The 24,336-nt window shown below is 41.1% G+C and overlaps 1 protein-coding gene across 4 annotated transcripts; it reads right to left on the bottom strand.

The window, feature by feature from the left end:
- Positions 1-549: 549 nt before the first annotated feature.
- vaspb (vasodilator stimulated phosphoprotein b) lies at positions 550-23,514 on the bottom strand. 4 transcript variants are annotated; one of them, XM_086036295.1, is made up of 14 exons: positions 22,990-23,513; positions 9,740-9,911; positions 8,242-8,422; positions 7,451-7,517; positions 5,663-5,745; positions 4,999-5,246; positions 4,170-4,288; positions 3,928-3,979; positions 3,765-3,783; positions 3,624-3,669; positions 3,355-3,411; positions 2,403-2,472; positions 2,189-2,246; positions 550-1,880 (listed from the first exon to the last, which is right to left on the bottom strand). In XM_086036295.1, the coding sequence occupies exons 1-14, from the start codon at positions 22,992-22,994 to the stop codon at positions 1,846-1,848; spliced, it is 1,212 nt and encodes a 403-aa protein (XP_085892421.1). In that variant the 5' UTR covers positions 22,995-23,513; the 3' UTR covers positions 550-1,845. The 4 variants fall into 4 exon arrangements, with proteins under 4 accessions (XP_085892421.1, XP_085892420.1, XP_085892423.1 ...); XM_086036294.1 differs by having other exon boundaries at positions 3,756-3,783; positions 22,990-23,512; XM_086036297.1 differs by lacking the exon at positions 3,355-3,411 and having other exon boundaries at positions 22,990-23,514.
- Between the last annotated feature and the right edge of the window lie 822 nt (positions 23,515-24,336).

Below are 24,336 nucleotides of genomic sequence, written 5' to 3'. Positions count from 1 at the left end.
CGTGTGTGCATGCCACTCTTGATTGTGCCATTTCTTGCCGTTTGGATCATCAATTATGTGAACCGCTTATCCTCACAAGCAATTGCATCTCAAATTCTTAAGCTATACGGTAGAAAATGTCCTGGGGAAAAATGCATCAAAATGCAAAAAAAAAAATCAGTTGAGTCCAAACCATCACTTACGGTGACGTCAGAAAAACTTCAGCTCAGTGAGCATTGAAAAGATTAGCTCTACTTTTGCTTCACCTTTTCTCGTGATGCCGCCACAGAACAGACGTCATATACGAAACAAACATGATCAACACAACCCTAAAGGGAAAAATATAATTTACAAAAATGGGTCCGGGTGTTCAATGTGGTATGTGCAATACAATTAAAGATTGTTTTTCTTTATATAGGTAATGTTTCCAAAGTGATGCAAATGACAAAATTTCAGGAAGCAAAAGACAACATGAAACAAAAATGACAAAATTTTGATGGCGCAAAAGACAATATGAGACAAAAATGACAACATTTTTGATGAAGCAAAAGACAACAGGAGACAAAGAAATGCATTTCAAGAAGCAGCTGTATTTGACTATAAAGGCATTACTTATCCAGTGTCTCTAAGCTGTTTTTATATTTCAGTGTAAAAAGCCTAGATTCTATTAGAAAAAGAAGCCATAAACCCAAAATAACATCTCATAAGAAACAATGATCAAAAGGAAAAACAAAACCCCCACTCACCAGTCATTTTAATTAAAATAGAAAAAAACACGTTCATTTGCTTTAACACTTTCCCTCAAAACATATATTCATCCTCATATATATATATATATATTTATATTCATTCTCAAGGCAGTTGGTCATGGCCAAATTAATTGACCTATTCATGGCCATGTTTTTCAAAAAAGTAGAAAATATAGCTAAGAATTGAAGAAAATAACCAGCAGTAGTACAGTTTCAGACCACTGCACTGGCCAACAACAATATTTCATTTAGACTTTTGGGGGAGGGAGGGGGCTGTCAAGGCAGTGTGGGACATGCTCACACTTGACTGTGGAACAAGTGCAATGCATAGAGAATACATTTCTCACACATCATAAAACAACAACAGTCGTTCACAGCATTCCGGTTGTCCATCGGCATCCATTTGCACATTTCTTCTTCCTGCAGCAGTGAAGGCTTTGTACTGTGCCGGAAGATATAAATCCATGTGATGGAAAGACACTGCAGCAGTCAGGGAGTGGGGTTCTCTGCTCTCTCCCTAATTATTGATTTTCTGTCTTCCAATTAGCTTTAAAGGAAATAAACTAACCAGCGGACGTCTTGATGGAAGTGTTTATGGCCGTTTTTGAGGCGTTGCTTGAGAGAAAGAGTAGTAAAATCCCAACATTCCAGGATCTTGCTGTTACAGTAAAAATGTGGCAAATACCTCATCCCTGAATACTGCTTTACCAGTAAATGCGCCTATCAGAAGACGCAACTAGCAGAAAGACTTCTGATATGAAGATGAACGATGACAACAAATCAGTACTGTGGCTGCAGCTGTGAACTCTCAACTGATTCTCGGAGGACACACTGGAAAAGGACAAATGAACGGTGGAGAGACAGGATCACCATACAAGCGAGTGATCTTTGAACAAGTTGGATGGCAGCCTGAGGAGGTTCCCTGGTTACCATTTACATGAAGAGTATCTAGGCATGGTGACACGAAAAGCAATGCTTGTGGGAGACTGAATAAAATAAAAAAAAAAAAAAAAAAAAAAGAGAAATCCCTGGGCTACGTTACAGGACGCAGTGGAGCAAAGGTCCCAGCAAGCCTCCATCCATCACATCCCACTGCTACACCAGACGCGCACCAAAACTATGTGCTTCTCTTTTGCAGCTCCTGAATAAAGGCTGTGAGGTAGAAGAGAGGGGAAACGATCAAGTTCAACATTTTGGTAAGGCTTACGCATTCCTTATCTCCATCGAGAAAATTATATACCGCCTAAATCGACTGATCGCCCAGCCCTATATAGAATAATATGGCAATTGTCAATTATCATATGATATAGGAATATGTATTTTGGGGGTAAAGTAAGACTAAATTATCTAATATTATAAAAATGCATTAAGCCTCCACCTACTAAACACCCTACCAGTATTTGGGCTCAGTAAACACCCTGAAAACTAGTTTTTCACCACAACAAGGGCTATGTTTTCACCTCTGATGATATCCTCCTTTACTTTTTGAAGTTCCTTCCGCACCTCCTCAAGTATTTCCTGCAGAAAAGTCACCAAGAGTCTCAGTCAAAACTTTGCACGAGTACATCATAAACCCAGCAAAAGCGATTGAGAGTGAGCGAGTGAGAGAGAGGGAAGGGGGGAAGCAGAGGGAGAAATAGAGAGAGGGAGGCAGAACAATGCTCCCCAGTTTACCTGTTTCATTTTTTCTAAATCTGAGTCTTCTAATCCACTTGTGTCGTTACTGTTGTTTGGGGGCTTCACCCTGTGCAATGACAGAAAATAAATACAAATTCTGTTTTTGTGTGTTTGAAAAGAAAAAAGAGAATAAAAGGACCACCAGTGTGCTGCAAAAAAATTAATGGTACGATTAAAAGTTGCATATCGTCGGTGTCATGTTAAAAACATTTATGTCCAATTTTGTAACATTTCTAAATTTTCACGTTAATGCAATGTCTGTAACGCGGAAACACCATTCACGTAAAACTAAGAAAATTGAAAAAAATGGACATAAGTGTTTTTCACAGGACAGCACCGATTTACGGAGGGTAAAATACACACCCACAGGCGTCACTCAAAATCCACCTAATTTTGTCACACTTTTACATTCGTAAAAGTTACGGATAATTGAGAATTGTTTAAACCATAAAGTTACAAATATAAATTTATATTTGTTAAAGGTACTCGTGTGTGTGTGTGTGTTTGAGTACATCGATATACATAAAATCTTTTTACTTGAATATTTAATTGAATTATCATCAATTATTCAGTTTTGAATCAAATTCATAAATAGAAAATGTGAATGTACGACTACATTTATTTAATAAGATAAATGAAAAAAAATACATGGAAATCAACACGTTAAAACCATGGCAAAACCAATCCACAGCGTGACAGCCACCTATGCAACCGTCAACATTGGCAGTAATTTGACCAAAAGGGGGCAGCACTGCCCAAAGAGCTCAAACATATCCTATAGAAATACAAGCAATTACGCCAATGGACTTCTGTCTTTCAAGATAAATATCAGAACAAACACAAAATGCATTCTCGTGTGCTCTATCAGCTGCAAGCAGTGTTGCCCATTAGGCAGAAAAAGAAACAGCAAGGGGAGTGAAGGTCACAGTGGATGGGGTAGTATGTATACCTGGAACCTTGGGACAATGAGGAGGTGGAGTCCATGCTCTTGGGAATGGAGTTATTCCTGTTAGTGAAACATACACACTCTCCTCTTAGGATGGAAATGGTTGACATTCACTTACGACAGAACACTGGGACAATGGTGCAAAAAGCATGCAGAGATTTGTGAAGCCGCATGCAGACTGATGGGGGACAACATTTGGGGTGAGTTCAAAACGCACAATGCTGCAGTGAAACAGATAATGATAGCATGATAACACCAGGATCACTAATTACCTGGTCATAGTGGATGACGATTTTTCCCAAGGTCTTCTCATGATCTCTGACAAAGATGAAGTATGAAAATATAGACGTTGCATTTTTTTGCCAAGGCATTGAGGCAACGTGTTACAAATCTTGTTTTCTCACCACTCTGACCTTGAGGCTCCGAATCCTCCTGTGTAGAAAAAATAAAGACCTGCTTTGAGAGTGAGTCATCCTGCAGGCGATTTTGGGGCCCGTGGTGTCAGATAGAATTAGAGCCAATTTTGGGGCACTTCTTTGTTGACCTGATTTAATGAGGAAATAAGCAGTTACGTACATTGTCTTGTGTCTTCATAGGTACTTTCTCTCCAGTGTCGGCTGCTTTTCTCCTAAGTAACAAAGAATTTTCTTTTAAGGTCAAAACTCAGTTCACTGTATGCTTCAAGTTATTCAAATGATTGTGAGAATTAAGGAAGAACAATCACAACCTTAAATGCTTGAATTGCATGTAATAAGTAACAGGCATCTATTAATCTAGGTCACATGGAAATATGGATTTTCTTTTGCTATTGTATCTACCTTCGGGCCAAGATGGCACTCATCTCACCCATCAGGTCGCCACCTCCTCCAATAGAGGAGTTGCTGCTGCGGCTGGCGTCTGCTCTGCCCACTGGAGCTACAGCAGGTCCTTCCTCCTGCTGAGAATAGAAAATGGTAGGAAATAAGAATACATCAAGTACGATACCTCCTCTTGAGAACTGAACCACAACTTGATACACCTTGACACCACCTACAGGCCGCTAGAGGAAAAGCAGGTGGCCAACAAAAAGTAGGACTGTGACAGTTTGCTCTGAAGACACACAGGAGGAGGCTGTACCAACATTTGGACTTCGATAATATAACGGCATAAAATACCTCTACAACAGTATGGGAACGATACCACGGGAAAAAAACCTAAAATATCACTGAAAACAATGGTATCACAATAGACAAAACAACTTTCAATTTGTTGGATTTTATTCATTCAGAGGTGGGCATTCCATCTGACCGCCGGACCGGTCAGGCGAGTCAATTATTGAGTCACTTTAATCATGTAGATGTAACTTGATTGTATAGTTAGCTATTCTCTATTAAATGATGGTGAAAGACGTGATCCCTGTGTGAGGATGCGAGCGAGCGCACCACCACCGCCGCCGCCGCTTCCCCATCCGGCTACACACATTTTCAAAAACTTCCACTCTGTGACTATTTTTAAAGGTTTGTGTTTAGAAGAACAAGATTGAAGTCCATGTAAAAAGTTTGTTTGCAAATCTGTTTGGTCTCCAGTAAACAGCACTTTGTGATTACCAATAATGTTAATGACGCCGGTAACAGCGTTGACAACATTGTCGCCCTTGCTTACACTCACTTTAGATACTTTGCGAAGCTTCGCTCCTGACAGGGCAGCAGCCAAGCCCCCGCCTCCTCCACCACCTAGGCTCATTCCTTCTGATGGCAGAGGCGGGGGAGGTGGGGGCCCTCCAGATGGGGGTCCAGATGGTGGGGGACCTGGAGGGGGTGGAACACCAGCGGCTGGAGGAGGCCCGGGCGGTGGTGGAGGCGCCGGTGGAGGGGCAGGGCCCCCGGTGGGCATAGGCGGAGCTGGAGGAATAGGTGCTAAAAAGAAAAAAATAAATAAAGATGTCAGACCAGTCAACACAATTAAAAAAAACAAAAAAACGATCGATCAAGTATGTGTTGACACTTCAACCCCTACACCTCTCCTCCACCCACGACAAATGTCGGCGGGGGGCTCTTTATGACATTCATGGGGGCCCATATTTGGGTGCAAAGCCCCGGGTGACAGTCATGTGGCCGGCAAGCCATGGATTTTGCAGCTGACTACGAGTGATGCACATTTTTGTTTTCATCGCATTTTACGTCTCGATTATCGTTTGGTATAATTGGATGTATACTATACTGCTACACCTGCATATGCACCCAATCAACATCCAAACACACATGTCACAGAAAAATACCCAAAAAAATGTATCCGACTGGTTGTAGTCGGCTGACCAGGCCATTTTTCTGACCTGCTGAAGCTTGTCTTTCCCTCTCCAATCTTTCTCTTTCCTGTCGCTCCCGTTCTTGCTGTTCCAACCTCTGTTGCTCCATTCTGCAAAGAAATAGTAACCGTTAAGTATACCAGTTCTTAACTCATTCGCTGCCATTGACGGACTTACTTGTCTTTTCACAGTCCAACCATTCAAACCCAGGAATTTATTTGTATATTTTTTTCAAACGTTAGGTGTAAAGTTGATAGTTTTAGAAATAGTTGAAAAATAGATTATTGTTTATGACCGATGTCAAAACTATCCTCCAATTATTTGTGTATATATACACCATAAAAATTGTTCAACTTCAGGTTCGCATAATAAGGTATGATTATTATTCGGGGCGAATCAATTTTAAATCGATTTTCGATTAATCGTTACATCCCTACCGGTTGAGTCATCACCGATCCGTGCACACCGCAGCTCTTCTTACCAGTAAATTGTAGCAAGTGTTACATCTAGTAGTTAGTTAAATATCACATATGTAACATCAGACGCTGGCGCTGACATCGTCATGCATCTAATTACAGCCTGTGATGATGGGATGACATGCTGAATGCATGCCGGATCTTCTGTGACTCCAGTGCAACAATTTTGTGGTATCTCTGTGTGAAAGAGGCTTAAATTTGAATGTGATCCAAATAAATCCAAACAGACGGACCACTATTAATCCCTGGATTCCCCCAAATGGGATACAATAAACTATGAGCTAACTATCAGATATTGTCCAACATATAGGACAATGTTTGCAACATCCACTGAAGTCATCAGTTAGAGTACTAAAACCTGGAACTGCACTGACAAGGTTCTTTATGAAGTGTAACAAAGTATACTACACAATTTGTGTTGTTACTAAGAAGTCCACAGATGGACACTGTGGCCTAATTCGAGCTCTCTTCAACTAAGTCCCCACCACATCTGGCATTCTGCAGCTGTATGCAACACAGCTCGCATACAATACTAACAACTTGAAGGTAGAATATTATGTCGCAGCCAGTGTCATTTAAAACCTTTGCTTCTTCGACTAAGGGTAGCGAGGGTGGGTTGATCATGACCGCATCACTTCCCACCGCATGATACATGTAGTTAAACATGATTCTGATTCTGGCACTCATTCCACCTAAAACCAGGAGTGTAAATAACATTGCCCTGCATGTAAATCTGCGGTGGATTTTGAAGGGTTTAATAGCAGTGCTTTATTCCTTAAGCCACAGCATGGCAGCCACCAGCAGGACAAACATTGGTTTGACAGGCAGTCTCGCAGGCCAATCAGAAACCTTTTAGTGTCAATGAGATTAAAGGTTAATGCCAAGTCCGTGCAGGCCAGCATAATGGCCTCTATTGGAGGAACAGATAAATGGATGAAGAGAAGGTGGGGCTGATGTGAGATGTGTCGGTCTTGCTGTCTATTTAACCTTTAACCTACAGGGGCCGACAGAGTTTAGCAGTGTCGGGCTAATGCCGTCAAATCCAGTGCATATGCTCGTGTGCAATGCTGCCAAGAGGACTACTGCAAAGTTTAGGTGGGCAGAATTGACTATTGTTTGTTAAATGAACTCAATGGACAGAATGTAATCTGCATTATGGCACCACCTAGTTGGACGACAGATAACCTTCATTGCAGATCTTTATAAAATGTGGCTTTACTTCCAAGATTTATGAGTTGGACATATTGCAACACTGAATTGAGCCCAGAGCACAGGTATGTGCAAACACATTTGCTGGATTGCAAGTGTGGTCATTGAAAGAATACTCTGTCAAAGTTACCTCCTCTGCTGCTCAATCTCCTCGGGAGATGGACCATTTGACATCGGCCGCGGAAGGGTTGCATAGCCTATCAAAATACAATGCACAAAACAAATGAAAGATTTCAAACCATTAGATACCTCCCACCCCCAAACCTGTCTTTACTACTCTCCTGATTGTATTGCTTTTTATTCAATCAACTAAAACAGAGGTAGAGTACTCAAAACGAACTTTTCACATTTTACTTTGCAAAGAAAGAAAACACTAAGTGTTGTAACTTTGCTCAGTTTAAGAAGAGACATATTGTGAAATATTGTGAATCCCGTCTATCTGCGACTCCTTTTTGGGGCTCCCTATGTAATCGCCAAAAACACAGTGGCTAATCGGAAAGTAGCACTTGATGTCAAGGAAGCAAACTTGACTCAGACTAATATCTTTTGTTTTGATGTACTTTGGGCAGTAGTGCATATTACTGCAACTTGACGCGTAATTATAATTTCATCTGTAAATAGGACAATCACACTTACTGTACATTAGTCCACCGATTAAAACCGCAACGACGTTTTGAATGGTAGGGTTGAACATGATACACCTAACAGTGACTGATACGGTCTTTATTACACTGTTAATTGAGTTTTATCTCTTATTTTGTTCTGCTTTTCTTCCATGCTTGAACTAAACTAGCATCCCAGATTAGGCATTAGTTCCATTTGACAACACACTGATAAATAAGTCAATACAGTAGGTGGTAAGTTAGCAGGACAAATGGAGAAACATATTTTGAGGAAGCTTGAAACAATAAGAACCAGTACCTGCATCTGCCATGGAGCTGAGCACATCCAAAGCATGTGTCATGCCATTGGCAAAGAGAGTAGCATCCTCCTTGCTGCCAAAGTTGAGCCCCCACACCTGCCGGGAATCCCGCCACTGATGGAAATTAGGTGTGGCTTGGTTGTATTTCAACCCTCTCACGATAGGACAGTTTATGACCACCTGTACAAAGACAAGGGAAAAAAAGATCTCTTCAAAACTTTCCCTCTAACCATATAGACAAGGGGGGGAAAAAAAGTGTGTTTAGTTTCTGGAAGATTCCTCAGTCGCTGACTACAAAACCCCAAGTCACGGTTCATGCATTATGGTTATTCATTCAATCCAGTAGGTGGCGTCAGGCTAATGAATGAGGAGAGAAACAATGTTGTGGTTTTTAGTGTTGCATGAATGTGCTGACATGCCATTTCAGTATTTGTTTAACAGCCTCTGGATTCCACAGAGCACACACAAAGAAGAGAGCGCGAGGATCATTGATAGAAAAACGCATTGGGAGGGAAAGAACAGAAAAAATGCATTATAACAAAAAGTTGCCCGTTGGCGATCTCAGTGTCCACGTTAAGAGAAAAGGGTCCAGAATGGGCAATGAGCCTTTTTTCCCCCCAAACTGTCACAGGAAATGCCTGAACAGGCAAACTATCTCACAGGAAACATCATCCACTTTAAGACTCCGTCTCTGGGGAGCACTTTAGCGTGGTGAATGTTTAAACTGAGACGCTGAGGCAGCAGGCAGAATAAGAGTGTGGTCAAGAATAGATGCCTCCAAACTCACTTAACCCTTATTAGAGAAACTTGATGGCCCGCCTTTATCTAATGTTATCTCATGAGTCAGGATCTTGTAATAACCAGTTTGTAACTGAAACGGAATGATACCAATACATCCTCGAGTCTTTCCATTCAGTTGAGAGACACGGAACAAGCCGAGTAATTTTCACGGTAAGAAATACTTTTGAAATGGCACTATATTAGCTTTTATTTGGAGTGGAATGTGAAGTGTGCCGCCATCTGTCGCTATGTCGCACATTACATTGGCCACGGTTTTCCTTTGTGCCATTACTGATGCTCTGTGTGATGTCATAAAACACAACAATTAAAACCGAGAACAGACTGGTTGGAGTTACAACCAAAACACAAAACTCTTCAAGTCACACAAATCTTACAAAATTGTACAGCATCATATTATATAGAACGCAGTTTTAAAGTTGCGGCTGATGTTTGGCAGAGCAAACTGGAAACTGCAGCGTGACTGAACACTGGGCTAGAAAATTGCTCCTTTCCAATTCCACTATTTCACATAAATATTCAGTTATTACATCAGCAGAATAAAGCAATAGGTTGACTAGAATAAAAAAAAGTAGAAACAGAAACATACTCATACGTCCATCCCGTAGAAACAAAAGACGGAAAACTGTCCACAAGCCAAATGAGTAAATGCATTTCACGAGCACAATTTTCGAATGAAGTTGAAGTGATTCACGTCACCTGCTGGTCTGTCTGCATCTTGCGTCCCACTATTCGGAAGGCATTGTTGGCGGGGTTGTGATAGATCTGCACTCTGCTGAAGGTCTGCGGTCCAGCACCTGCTGGGAGCCACTTCTTATTGCCATCATCGTAGATCATCACAGTGGCCCGGGCCTGGCAGATACTCGACTCGCTACAATGAAAGGCAGAATACAGTTCATGTGGGAGTTTGTACATACGCAAACACCAACAAGATCACAAATCTCTGCCCTGACCAGGTTACGTTACGGTGCATTTTGTGTCGTCGAAACATACATTTTGGGTCCTGCTTCGTTTGATGTTTTTTATTTTTTTTAATTGAACCACATCTTTCTTCCACATTATAGACAGACATAATAATAGTGTCTGACTTCACATTACAGTAGTGTCTGGCTTCGCATTTCTCAGGCATTACCCAACCCACATCCTGGCAAGATCAAACATTAACATCTGACCAATTATTAAGTCATTTCATGCAAGTACAACGATTGCGTAAACGATGAGACAAAGCAACAAGTGCAGAGTCATTTGTCTGTAACAGTTCAGGAGATTCAAGAGATAATATATGGTATATTATTCTTTTCTGATTTTTTTGGGGGGGGGGATGTGGAGCAGGATAAAAGTTCGATACAAAATGGGAGGCCCAACCACAATGGGCGTTGACAAAGACAGGAAATTGTGCAGAGCTCTGTAATCTTTCACATTTCTACATCAACCACTGGAGAAAACCCCTAAAAATGTGTTCTGACATTCATGAATAAAATGCTAAATGTATTTTAAGTTGCCTCCAGACCACCAGAAGTCCACATTTGGGTATTGTATTTTCAAAACTGACTCATGCGCCACACCAACAATGCGACTTAAACAAGTACAGAACACACGAGGGAAAGAGACAGGGAAAAAAAAAAAAAAAAAAAGATGAGTACCATCCTCCTTTCTTTATTTATTTTACACACCCTACAACCCCTTCACCCCCACAGTGCCTTAATCCATCTCTTCCTCCATCTGTCTCATCCACAAAACAATCTGCCACTTCTCTTTCCTATGACACAGCACCAACACTACAACCCACTTCCTGCTGCAAACCCCTCCTTATAAGGCCTGCTTTGGCCCAATCAATCAATAGTCACTCCCACACACGTTTGTTGTGACTGTTACAAATGGTAGCTAGGTTCATTGTCCTGTCTGTTGGCAGTCTGGAAAACACGGAAAAGCGAGAAGATTACTCAATACATTGGCTGTTGTTTCCCCCCCCCCCCCCCCGAACCATTTCACTATTGTGCTGTAAAAAGAAGAGTTCCAACATAAGCAGACTGAAAATAAATGTTACAAGCTCTAGATTTAGGGGAAACGTACCCTTGAAAACAAGTTTGAATAAGAATAAAATCTAGCGCGTTCTTGATGTCAAACATTGCCGTTGATACCTTTGGCCCTTCAATGTTCAGTGAACACATGGGTCCATCAGGTTAAAAATTAATTGTGGCTGGAGGATTACACATCAAAAAATAGTGCTGGGATTCCTGATCGGATGAGCCTGGAGCACACTGATGATGTGCGGTCAAGGGAAAGGGCTTATGGGAACTGGGAGGGGACGGACGCTTTGGACTGGGAAATGGATGCATTTTTAATGGCATAGAAAGTGATGGCTCAAGGGTGAGATCGAGAGTGCGCAACTGCATTATTGATACAACTACAGACAGAGACTCGAAAAGCTGAGTGTGGTGCATGCGCATACGGACAAAGTCATGTGTACAGCCTCGCACCTGTCAATGCTCTGGTGTGCGGTATAATGAGGAACACAGCTAATAGAGGAACCGCTGACTGAAACTGACTCATTAGTGATGGAGTATTATTCCCCAGCAGCCATGGCTACACCAAGCCTGAAATAATGTTCAACTAAATTTGTTTAAAAGTGGAAGTCGACCCCAAGAATGTCTTAATATGTTGTACGCAGTCCCACTAGTCTACAATGGCATTCTGATTAATATTGCGTTTGTGGAATATAAGTTAAGACCCACCCGTTTTTGTCGACTGAAAATGACATCACAGTTGTTCAGGGCTCAGGTAACAACCAATCATGGCTCAGCTTCAGAAAACAGGTGAGCCCTGAGCCACTGTGATGTCATTTTCAGTCGACAAAGTCACAAAATGGCCGCCCCCTGACATGGCTGAAAACAGGTGGATATTGCTGCTTAACTCATAGTTCACAAATGCGATACTAATCAGAAAGCCATGTTCAGATTATTGGAGGCATATATTGAACATATTGCAAATATTTGGGGGGGTGACTCTCCTCTTGACAATTTCTCTTTCTCTTTCAAGCATTTCTGTATCAAGCTCCAAATATGCAGGCATCCCGTAAACAAAAAGGCGGGCCCGTTTCCTCCATTTTCACTTTGAAATGTTTATTATTATTTTGTGTAAAGAGAAAAATGGCTGTCTTTACTGGTCTTATCCTTCTGAGGCTCTTACGCCAGTGAGGGGTTAACAGGAAACCACAGCGCAAGGCCATGGAACAGGCCCTCTTGGAAATGTCTGTATATGGGAGTATAAGGCTCTTGCAGCTCTTTGCCACACTGCTGGAAAGCTCGGTCAGGCCTTGTCGCTCAGTCTCCGCCCTCTCACTCTCTCCAAATCAAACAATTTAAAAAGATGTGCCTCTTTGTGCTGTGTGTGGAGATATCTTATGCAACATGGCAGCACATACTTAGATCAACTAAATAGACCTGACTTATTGTATGATAACGAGGTTAGTGCGCATTTACGTAACAAGTAAGCTCAAGCATCAGGATTGCCATTTTAGATAAAGACACCGTACATGAAATACATTTGAGATGAGGTAGACAGTGTAGACAGTAAGACACTAAAGCAGAGTTATACCAATTGCTTTGTATCCATTCCAGGCTGTCCCTTTATAGCTATTCCTATTCCCTGGGATCATAATGCCACTGAATTTAAAAGTCTTCTTGCCCTCATCAAGAGCCTAGTCCTGTATTATTTTTTTCATGTTGTCCAAGCTTCAGGGAGTTATTCTTATTCTAGGGAATAGAAATACATCTATGAAGATTACCCATGCAGAGACCTGGGGGCGTTGGGGGGGGGGGGGGAGTATACACACTGAACATTTGGCCAGCATGCCTCATCTATGATGTGGGGGGGGTCGGGGGTTTGGGGGCAAGAGTTCATCCTTGGATCTCACCAAAGCGACACACTCAATTTCAATGTGTGTGATGGAAAAATAATATGAATCCAGATCACGGATTCATTGTTGGGGGTGGTGAAGTTTCACATTTTCTGCCCTTATTTTGTTGAAAGCTATATTGGACATATTTGGCAACATCATACATGTCAATACAAGATGTGGGCCCTCCGCTCTTTTGGCTCTGACTAGGGCTGAATTTTTTTGGAAAAAAAAAAAATCAATTTGCAATTTTTTTCTGGCAGATATAGCAATTTCAATTTTATTCACAATTTTTTCCCCCCAACTCAAGCTTCAGTGCATTATTCACTATGTGCAAGTATGGCGATTAATTTCATGAAGAAAAATATATTGGGATATAAAATAGGGATGCACCAATCACATTTTTTTACATCCGAGTCTGATTCACCAACCTTTGAGGATCTGATGATACAGAGTCCCAATCAGATACCTCGACAATGTATAAAAGAGAAAGAAGGGGAAAAAAATAGCTCAAGCAAATTGTCAATTTTTGGGGGGGATTTTTTTTTTTTTTTTTTACAAGACTATGCATTTGTTTTTTTCTTTTGAGAATAGCTGTCTACCTCTGTAATCTTTTGTTGCTTTGTAGTCCTTAAAATAAAACATTTTTTAATTTTGTTTCCTTTAAAACAGATCTTTGTGTCCCCGATTCCAATCAGCTGAAAATGACGTGATCAGGACATGCCTAATATAAAATAACCTATATCGTAAAATGAAATTTTGCCCAATCCACAAAGCGCTTCTTGTCGGCATCATAATTCGGCTATAACACAACACAAATAGAAAAGCGGATTTTAATGTCACCCGACACAAGTGGGGAAATTCCAAATAATCGCAGACAAACTCCACTACATACAGAAGTGAGAAGAGGAAGTATATGTTTCACAGAGGAAACGTGAGAAAGAAAAAAACCCAAAAAACACACGTACCTCAGTGCACCTTGGTCCGTTTTTAAACACAGTGAAACCTGCGCTGCACACCCTACACTGATTGCGGTATGTTGAGTTGAACAAGGACGCCAGACAGTCCCTGGGACCAAATCACACATGTTATAGCATGCTGATGTTCATTCGCCAGGTCATGTGACAGTATGCTGGCCTCGGACCACGTACCACTGTGAATGATGTCCATCTGCTACCCTATACTCTGAAATCTGCCTCTTTAAAACGTTAGGTCAATGAAATGTTTGTCACATCAACCTTATGCCGAGCTCAAACTTTTATTCCAGTGTTACACATTTATATATCATAATGTGGTAGTTTGGACATAATTCCCCATACCGTACCGTAGTTTGTTCCAAAATCCCAATCTGTCAGGTTACTATGTGGATAATATTTACATTTTGGGAGTATGGATACCAGCAAATCAGAGGAGTGCATAATGAGTGGAAAGGAAATTATTTTGAAGGGCGATTTTCCATGCTATTCAAGAAATTACTGTGCCCCTATTTCGACAGGAGACAAGAAAATATCTGGACAATTCACGATACAATTTAACTGACATTGACTACATTAACCACAGTAGACGAAGCATATTCAAGTAGACTTGGGAAACACCTGCAGGCTTCAGGAGAATATGAAATGGAAATTACTGAGGAAAACATCACGTTTATTATCAAGTCAAACAGCGTTTGTATTAAATCAAACAAATCAAAATACATTCACATAAAAGGATCCATGGGGAACGCTTTTTCTTTTTGTACAAGTCCTTGCAGGCAGCGAAATGCACAAAAACAGACAATTTCACACCAGGCTGCAGGCCATTGCTTTCTGTCGTCACAATTCAAATGCACGGAAACAAGAGCCCTCGCTTTCTAAACTATTCTTAGCTCCTCTCACTATATTTGTGTGAATGGAATCGTACCGTCAGCTGAAACGTCTCCAGTCCACAAAACTCTCAGCATTTTTGCACGCTGACTCATTCTCTTACTGGCATTGTTTATGGAGCACTGAGGTAAACCTGAATAGCCCTGGGCAAACATGAGTCTTTTCTGTCCATTTCAAGACTACAGTTCAATTCCCTCCTGCTTCCGAGCCACTGCTGTGTGCGTGTACAACCTGCAAACTCAATGCCCATATTTGGAACCAACTCACCTCTGTCCCTCTCTATGTGAGCCCAATTCCTTTTACAGGTTGGGGCATAACACTCTATAGTCTGGGCCAAAGAAGGAAGCTAACCTACTGAAGAACTAGCCACTTTGATTCTTGTTTTGTTGCTTCTTTTTTTGCGACACCCTTTTTAGTACCAAAAAATAATTTGTACAACGGCATAAAAAAAAAAAAAAAAAAAATCGGCATCAACAGAGACGTTTTAAGACAATCGAAATTTCTCTTTAAAGTCTACACTAGCTTCACAAATGCCGTGTTTACTCACATCTGACTGACATCGGTCATCATAAAGGTAATTACAGCAACCAAGTGGCACCAGCGCTTGATTGACGATTCAGGGAAAATATCCACTCATGACTAATACCTTGTCTATACGTAGCTGGCTTTTTTTTTTTTTTTTTTAAACAAACCGAATATTTCTCCCCCACTCCGTGTTGGAAAACACATCCTCGTGTGTTAAAAACACAGCTACACTACAACGCGGAAGTGCGTTTTAAAACGCATTTACAAGCATGCCAATCCTCTAGGCGGCAGTAGTTAGCCAAATGCTGTCCCATTCAAAAGGAACTCCTTTGACGTCACTTCTACGAAACCAGAAACACGGCGCCAGGCTCGTTCGTGAGGAGCGATAAGAGGTCAGAAGTTGCTTTTAAATCTTTCAACGAGAAGCAGTAGTTGGTTGCGGGCAAATAAGTAAGCAAAAGCGCCTCAAGAATGACTATAACCAACGCAGCTCCGCGGGCATCCATGGTGACTCTCTTGAAAACACAAGTCGCGCAAGTGACATCAGAGCATTTTTTGTCGCATAGTGATGACGTAAATCTCCGGGTCTAACTGTCCACAGCCAAACGCGGGTCGGGAGATATCCGCAAACCTCGCCTCTGGCCGGAGTTTTACGTTTTCAATTTAAAACATTTATGTGGATGATAGGGCTAACCGCAGGCTAATATCCGCCTTTTGCAAAAACCCCGGGTAGATGTAGACAAGGCTTGAGTGTTGACCATTTAGCAGATGACAACTGACCCCCCCGTCTGAATGAATGACAACTGTAACGATTCAAGGAACCAAAGGGCAACTGAATCTCAGGAGGATCATAAAGTAATATTTAGTGCTTTATTTAGCACCACTTAGGGTAACAAGAGTCTCTCTACATTAAGATCACAAGTAATGATTCATGGGAGGGGGGGTTAAAATCATGCCAATCTGTTCATGCCTGGTCAAATTCAACATTATCTTTAAACCTTCGTCTTTGATATATTAAGATGGGTGACACAATAAAGCAGCTTTGTTGGGTTGCACTGCGTTGCTAGACGCAGGCTGTCCATCATCTGAGATGACAATGCTACATTTGGGTCCAACCCAGTCCACCTGAGACACTTCACCGTGGCAACCGTTCATCACTGCGGCCAATCTCTTAGGCAATTTCCAGATGGACGAATGTACATCTCACGTGAGACAAGCTCGCCAGAGCAAAAGTTAAATAGTATCAAGCGCAACAAACGCAACCGCCAAGAGCCACAATTAAAGAAGGAAAACAGCAGCCACCACCAAGGGAACGGGACAATAGAAGGTTTTGTGTGTTGTGGCAAAGCGTCTAATCCAAGAGGCAGGTCAGTATAATGGCCTATTTATGAGTAGAAGAGGTGGGAGGACCTAGAGGGGTACACGTTTCAGAGAAGGGGGGCTGCAGAGTTAGGGTGCTGTAGCAAATCCACAGTGCAACAGAGATGAGACTAACAAGCTGTGTGGTACCTTAGACACACTTATGTGCCCTAGTTTAAACCACGTAACATGCATTCCCTCACAATGTAAGCAATACAACAATTACTGTACTTTTCATCCATCACAAGCGGGAATTCCCACAATTACCTGATAACTAGAACTATTGTTGCTTTTCCGTACAGAACGGTGTTGCAATCATGCTCATGATTTTTGGCGTTTTCATTTCCCCAATGTGATTATTTGATGAAAAGTCTGTTCTGATGGCAACTATTTCACATGAATGTTTGGAGATTTTAAAAGGGGACCAATCAGCTAGGTAAGAGGTGCTGCTCAGATCAGATTTCAAAAGAAAGAAAACTGGCTGAGCAAGAGAGTGACAACAAGTGGAGACATGAAAGAATCAACAAAACTACTGTTAAGGACGTTACACAACCTCATGGGGTGAACACATCACTATTTGCAAAAACGACGGGTTACATCTTGCAAGAGTTATACGGGCATGCACAACGTTGCTAAATTCTGTAAATAAAAGCGTCCGGCTTTTCGCGACATTAGGGCAAGGAGGTTTTGATCGAGCCAGAACAACAATATCGAAAGAGCTGCCTTTCCGGCTAATCCTGAGGCAGCTATGCAACACAAACTAATGAAGAAAAAAAAAAAGTACAGCCATGAAGCAGATGGAGGAGGCTATTTTGCTGCTTATAAAGGTGATCAATAAGAAAGTGAGTTATGAAGCACCCATTGCGTCTGGCTTTTAAAGAGCACAGATAACTGAGTGGGCTAAGTTGTGTTCAGCGTCTGCAACCTTCAACTATTGGACACAATCATCATTTTAAGCCTTGTTTGTTTTATATATATATATATATATATATATATATATATATATATATATATATATATATATATATATGTGCAATGAAAATGTGTGTGGGCTGGAATCACTTCTCTACCGCTGACACAAACCGGGTCAACGTACTTCCACGTACTTCCTGTGGTTCTGAACTAAGGATAAGATGAGTGACAATGTCAATGGTGTTATAAACATTCAGTGCAGCACAGATAAAACAGGGAGAGACAGAAAGGAGGACAAATATCTGTGGAATTCCCCATTGCTTCTCGTCCACATGACACAGCTATGCAACTTTAAATTTAGCACTGACGTAACGCGCAAAGACGTAAAAGAATGAGTGGAAATGGCAAAAATTATATCATGAAAGGTGGCTCCAAATATGCTGCTTCTGCTGCACTTTTGACATGACGGCAACAGTTGTGGGTCAACATTTACATTCCACGGGGACAAATGACAAAGGACGCGGCGCTGCATTCCCGTCCTCACTTCCAACAAGGTAATATCAACAACAGAAGACTGCTCACCCAGAAAGCCGTGCGTCAGGGTTTTATCAAGAGGCTGGTGTGAGTCTGAGATGGTGTCAAATGATCATTGCCGCTATGTGGTGAGAACAGAGACATTTTTTCACCAACTTTATGTTATCTATTAACAAAGTGGAGGTGAGAATCTTGTGTTTGCAGCACTCGGGGTGTCGATCTAATTTTTGTTGCAGGCCATAAGATAGTTGGGGTTTCTTAAAAAAAAAAAAAAAAAAAAAAAAAAAAAAACTTATTGCATCAGCGTGATCGTAACTAAATGGATCAAGTACCGACCTGTTTTGTGAAGCTAAGCCACAATTGGTCGTTACCTGAGCAACTGTGATGTCATTGTCGGTCGACAGAAGGTGACAAAATGGCCGCCCCCTGAGATGGCTAAAAACAGGTGGATTTTGCTGCTTGACTCATTCCACAAATGTAATATTAATCGGAATGTTGTGTTTCAACTAGTGGAGCTGCGTAGAACATTCTTGTAAAATTTGGGGGTTGACTTCCACTTTAACATTAATATCACAGTAAAGAAGCCACGTAGCACCAAGCTATGAGCCGCAAAATGCAACTCGCAAACTATGATGTGAACACGCTTATTTCGAGCCTTGCAGAGGGTCATTTGCACATTCCTAACACTCTTCGGTTGTTTCCAAGCAATCCGTTTATCTTCAACACATTTACTACATATATTAGTATTTCTATATTTGAGTGCACAATTTTAAGAAACTAAATAATCATGAAATCCGTTGCCAACACTTCTAAATAGCGATTTTTATCGATTCATTTTTTCCCCCCAACTTTAATTTGTAGAGCGGATCCACGAACTTAAAATAGGTCACTTCAAAACTATGTTCTGTAAATCACAATGGTATAGTTGTCAGAATGTGGAGCTCCAAGAAGGTGCAGCCTGAACTGTCAGTCTTTTATACGAAAATGATTGGCAGCCAGTCATAAAAGGTCTACTGTCCACAATGCCGGCATGCTGAACGAGCCCGAAACATGTAAGCCAGACGACCTCCACTTGCGGACAAGTAGCATTTGGGAAAATCAGCTTCATGCATATCCCAAAATCAGCTTCATACATATCCACCGAACTCACAATCCATGGAATGGCTTGAATATTTCCATTTTGTAAAGTACGATTTCAACAAAATATTACTCTGAAGTCCTAAAACCATGTGTAAACTGGGTCATAGACTGTTGTGTTGTGCGTTTTTTTTTTTTTTTTTTTTTTTGCTGTCTGAAACCGGTTCTCTTATCTGTATTTACAGTCATACGCACTTGTTTTATTGTCATGTCATTACGCTGAATGCATGTTTCTGACATACTTTTGAACCATGGGAAGACTTTTACATTAGTTAATATTTAATCACAAGTCAGAAAATAACATGGCAGAACTTCAGATCAAATGCTTCTACAATCAAACATCAGAATGATGCAGATGGGAATTGAAGGCAATTTCAATATGTCATGGTTGTCTTAGCGGAGCATTTCACGAAGAGACAATAGCTGCATTTCATGCACCGCTATCTCTTGGGAGAGAAGAGTGACAGCATATCAAGGTCAATGCGTGTCTCTGGGTGAAGCTGCATTGTTGATGGCAAGCTTTGAAGAAATGGATTCAAGCTGTCAAAAGACTTTGTCTACACGTAGCCGGGCTTTTTTAAACAACCAAATATTTCTCCTCCAGTTAGCCAAATACGGTCCATTCAGAAGAAACTTCCATCCTTTGACGTCACTTCTACGAAACCAAAAACATGGCGCCAGGCTCGTTTGTGAAGACCGGGTGGGAGTCAGAACAGCTTTTAAACGTTTCAACGAGAAGCAGTAGTTTGTTGCGGACAAACAAGCAAACCAACGCAGCTCCGCGGGCATGTTGACTCTCTTGAAAACAGAGGTCGCGCTGTGACGTCGGAGCATTTTTGTCACATAGTGACGACGTAAATCTCCGGGTCTAACTGTCCACCGCCAAATGCGGGTCCGGAGATATCCGCAAACCTCCACTGTGACCGTAGTTTTACGATTTCAATGAAAAAAACTCCAGGGACGTGTGTGGATGATAGGGCTAACAGCTGCCTTTTGCAAAGGGTACGCGTATACAAGGCCAAAGTAACACTTTAGATTTCAAAGAACATCAAACCTTCATCAAAGCAAGAGTAGAGAGGAGAATTTAAAGTGCTATTTTTCACTACTGAACGCTATTTATTTGACCACAACCCTACAGCGGAACTACTCACAAAGTCAGAATTTGGGAGAAATAAAGCATGACTATCTGAAACACATTTCAGGTGTTATGTTAGTATGGGAGTGGAAATGAGAATAAATTGGAAATTGTGAAAATAAGTGAACTTCAATAATTGAATAATCCGTTTGGACATCAAATCTTACATCAGAATAAAATTAAATGTGATTGTTCCAATTTTGTTGCGGTTGTTTGATCAACCAGAGGCGTAAATATTCTCTGATATTACCCGGTATATGTGACAGGTCTCTTGAGACAACAGCTGCTAGTCTCAAGACTGCTGCATTTACATTTGTGTGAGAATTTGCCATACACTTGTTCAAAGACAACATTTTTCTCATATGGTTAATTGTCAACGTTATTTTGCATTATACACAAACGAATTCAGGATTACATTTTAATCTGGTACACTTGTTCAAAGACAACATTTTTCTCATATGGTTAATTGTCAACGTTATTTTGCATTATACACAAACGAATTCAGGATTACATTTTAATCTGGATCTGCACCAAACCTTAATAGCGTTCTTGCTTTCGGAGACGTTGCTATTATCTGTGCACGCTTAATGCACATCTTTGTACTTAAGCAGGTTAACCTCCCTGCTTGTGCTGTTATCAAAGTTATGATTAAATATTTGAAATAACATCAAACACGACAGGCCACCCCTTGTGCCTGATCAAAGACACACTGGGGCTCTGGATTCTGAGTTTTGCTTGGAGGGAAGATTGTTCCAGTTGTACAAATGCTTAGGAAAGGTGCCTCGATACAACCTTTGACACAACTTTAGCATAAATTACTTCTGCTCAACCTTTAAGAAAGGACAGGAGATATTTGTTTTCCACAATCTGCCCTCGAAGCAATATTTAAAGCAGCAAGCCACAGACGAAGTTTTCCGCAGTTTCATACGAGTGATTTAAGTCTGCAATAATCACTATAACACTATAATGTTGGTTAGTAAAAGTGGAGTCTTATTTTAGCGCTGCAACTAGTGATTCATTTTGGATTAATCGATTGATTGTTGTACCTCTAATTTTGAACAGCGCTGCCTTTTCCAATGTTTGGAAGGATGCACCTTTTCATCTGGCCTTGACCCAAGGCCGTTTTCCACAAAAATTAAGGAGAGGTGGTACAAAGGTTAGGAGATTTCACCTTCCAAAGAGGCCCATTGTTATGGAAAAGACTGGTGCAAGAAGTAAGATAATGTGAGATAAAAATAAAAAAATACATTAAAAAAAAATAGTCACACAGGTTAGTATACCTGCACTGCATTGCTCAAGACAGCGTCCCATAGGGCTGGGCGATATGGGTGAAAAGTGTATCGCGATTTAAGTATTTCATATCAGTCGATATTGATATATAGTGAGTTTTTTTTAAATAGCAGCCTGGAGGAAAAAAGGCTGAATTTAGGTAACTTTATTTTAAAATATACTTAATCTTAAATAAAATGTATGTACGAAAAAGTCAAATTAACTGGTCAATTTAAAGATTAAATAAATTAATTTTTAAACATACGTGATTAGTAGAGCTGGGCAAATCACAATGTATGTATTTCATATTTTACGTATTTAAATTAAGAAAAACAATTATATTGATTAGTGATAAAACTATCAAGAGGAAATCTGCGTGCAATTTCTATTGATATTGATCAGGTATCGCAATAGATATTGATATTGAATTACTGTCCCACAACCACAATCTCAACAGTCAAGCTTGCCAACTATAAAAGATGGTTGGTTGCTAGCTGCTTCAAAACGAAGGAACAAGAAACCAAATCAGTGCTGAGGCGTTTAAAGTGAGGAGTGGTGGTGGTTTCAAAGCATGTCATTTCCAACTGCACAGGCTGTGACAGGATGTGGAATTTGAGGATACGAGCTTCTTTCCACTGAGCAATTTCATCCCTGCTGCAAAACCCAGAGCTAAATAGTACAACACAAATGAATGTGATGTGTGCCTATGAAATGCACGCCTTGATCTAAACATCATGCTATGCATTTGCGTGATCCTGCAGTTGCGGCTTAAGTGTCTTTAGGCAACACCCTGAATGCTATCAGGCGCTATAAAATGACCTCAGAAAGGGGCAAACGCTGGCCAACATTTATGAGACAGTCAAATGTGGCTCGCGCCGAAAGTCAATATGGATCGCTTGAAATGCACACAAATGTTCATTTGACCTGTTTAACTACTTTAGTCTCGCTGCAGACAGATTGAACAGGTAGCACCCGGCTGTCATTACGCTCACACACTTCCTGATTCACACAACAGCGGATATTTCACTCGCAAAGGTTACAAAAGCATGCAACACATGAACCTTCTGCTTAAACACTGTTTCTTATGCTTCAACAAATTTGAAAAAGATTACGATGTGGGATGAGCTCTTTCGCCTTCTTTAACGTGACGGAAAAGAGCAGAAGCGAGTTCAAAACAGCAAGTGGAGTGAGTGCAACGGTTGTCTGTACAAAGCGAATGGTGTCCCAGCGGCTTTGTTGAACCTAATGGCCCAAACACAAAAGTGTAGTCTGGAAACACAATGACGGTGAAGGGATTTGAGTCGCTGGTACCCACCTCATTGTTCGGCCGGAGTGGAGCTCCTCTCCTCGCGGGGAACTTTGACTCACTTGGAAGCCGACGCCGGCGGATTAAAGGCAAACTAGCCGAACCAACAACAAAACTACGAGAAATGTGTCGGAACGGGTGGTAAAGCCGCATCTACACCCGTAAACGGGGTAGCAACTTGCGGGATAATCGAAGCACACCTCGACGATTTCCTGGTTGTGTGGAACTAGGAGAGAAAAGGGGTGGGGGTGGATACAGTAGCGCAGCGGGCTTGTCAAGTCCAATCACTATCTCACGTTGGTTTCTACGAGCTACAATTGGGAAACCCGGAACACGGACGGTACTTTAAAAGCAAAAAAAAAAAAGTTCCCTCTCTCACTGAGCGTCGCGGCACCGGCCCGACCCCGTTTGTGGACTTTCTTTTCGGCGATCTGTAGCTCTGTAACTCATTCGAGTGTGGGCCCAGCCCGCCAGCTTCAAAGAGGACTGTGAGGTCTTGTGGTGCGTTCAGGACGCCTCGGGGAATAAAACACACCAGACGCGTTCTTCTTGATCGTACGTCCATCCATTCATTACCCAAACTGCTTATGTGACGCTTGTCATTTAGAACTGCAAATGACTTGAAAGACAAAAGGGTGCAACAAACCTCCAGTACAATATTTTAATTTAAATACGCATTCTCTGGGGAGAAGTGTCGTATTCTTTGTATAAAAACATCCTAGTATGATGCAGTATTCAATCTCCGTAAGTTTCAATCAAAACTAAGCAATAATTATCTTTGCAAGGCAGGGATTTTGGCGCAAAGTCCTTGTATAAGATAAGGTAAATTCCCCTTAATGTGCAGTAAATAACATGATTATAGTACAGTATTGCCCTACTTTCGATTTTGTAAAGAATTTGATTATATTGAAACGTGCTCGAAAGTAAAATCCATCCACTCTTTGGCTAGTTAAGATCATACATCAGCAACAGAAATATGATTGCATAACGTCCTAACAAGGCCATGCGTGTATATTACTGCATTACTTTGATGTTGATGATGTGATGTGATGTGATAACAATGTGACCGTTCAAAAATTCACATTCACTGCCATTGACAGCTGTGTGTGTTGAAGTAACTTGAGGATCTGGCAGTGAGTGAGGTTGGTATATTATTTGTTGCCCATCTAGAAAAATTTAACTACTTGTGCTTGAACTTCAGCCTATACTGAAACACATCCACACGTATCCCGTTCTTTAATTGTTGAAGTTCATTTATACAGTGGCGTCATCCAGTCCTTTGCGTTCATAAACACTAGCTGAGCTCTCTTGATACACCAGTAGAATTAGCACATGAAAGAGGTATGCCGTGGACTC

The sequence above is a fragment of the Filicampus tigris genome, chromosome 7 (genome assembly GCF_054856515.1).
Source record: "Filicampus tigris isolate MCC_2025a chromosome 7, RoL_Ftig_1.0, whole genome shotgun sequence".
Taxonomy (NCBI): Eukaryota; Metazoa; Chordata; class Actinopteri; order Syngnathiformes; family Syngnathidae; genus Filicampus; species Filicampus tigris.
This window is presented reverse-complemented; position numbering and strand designations above follow the sequence as displayed.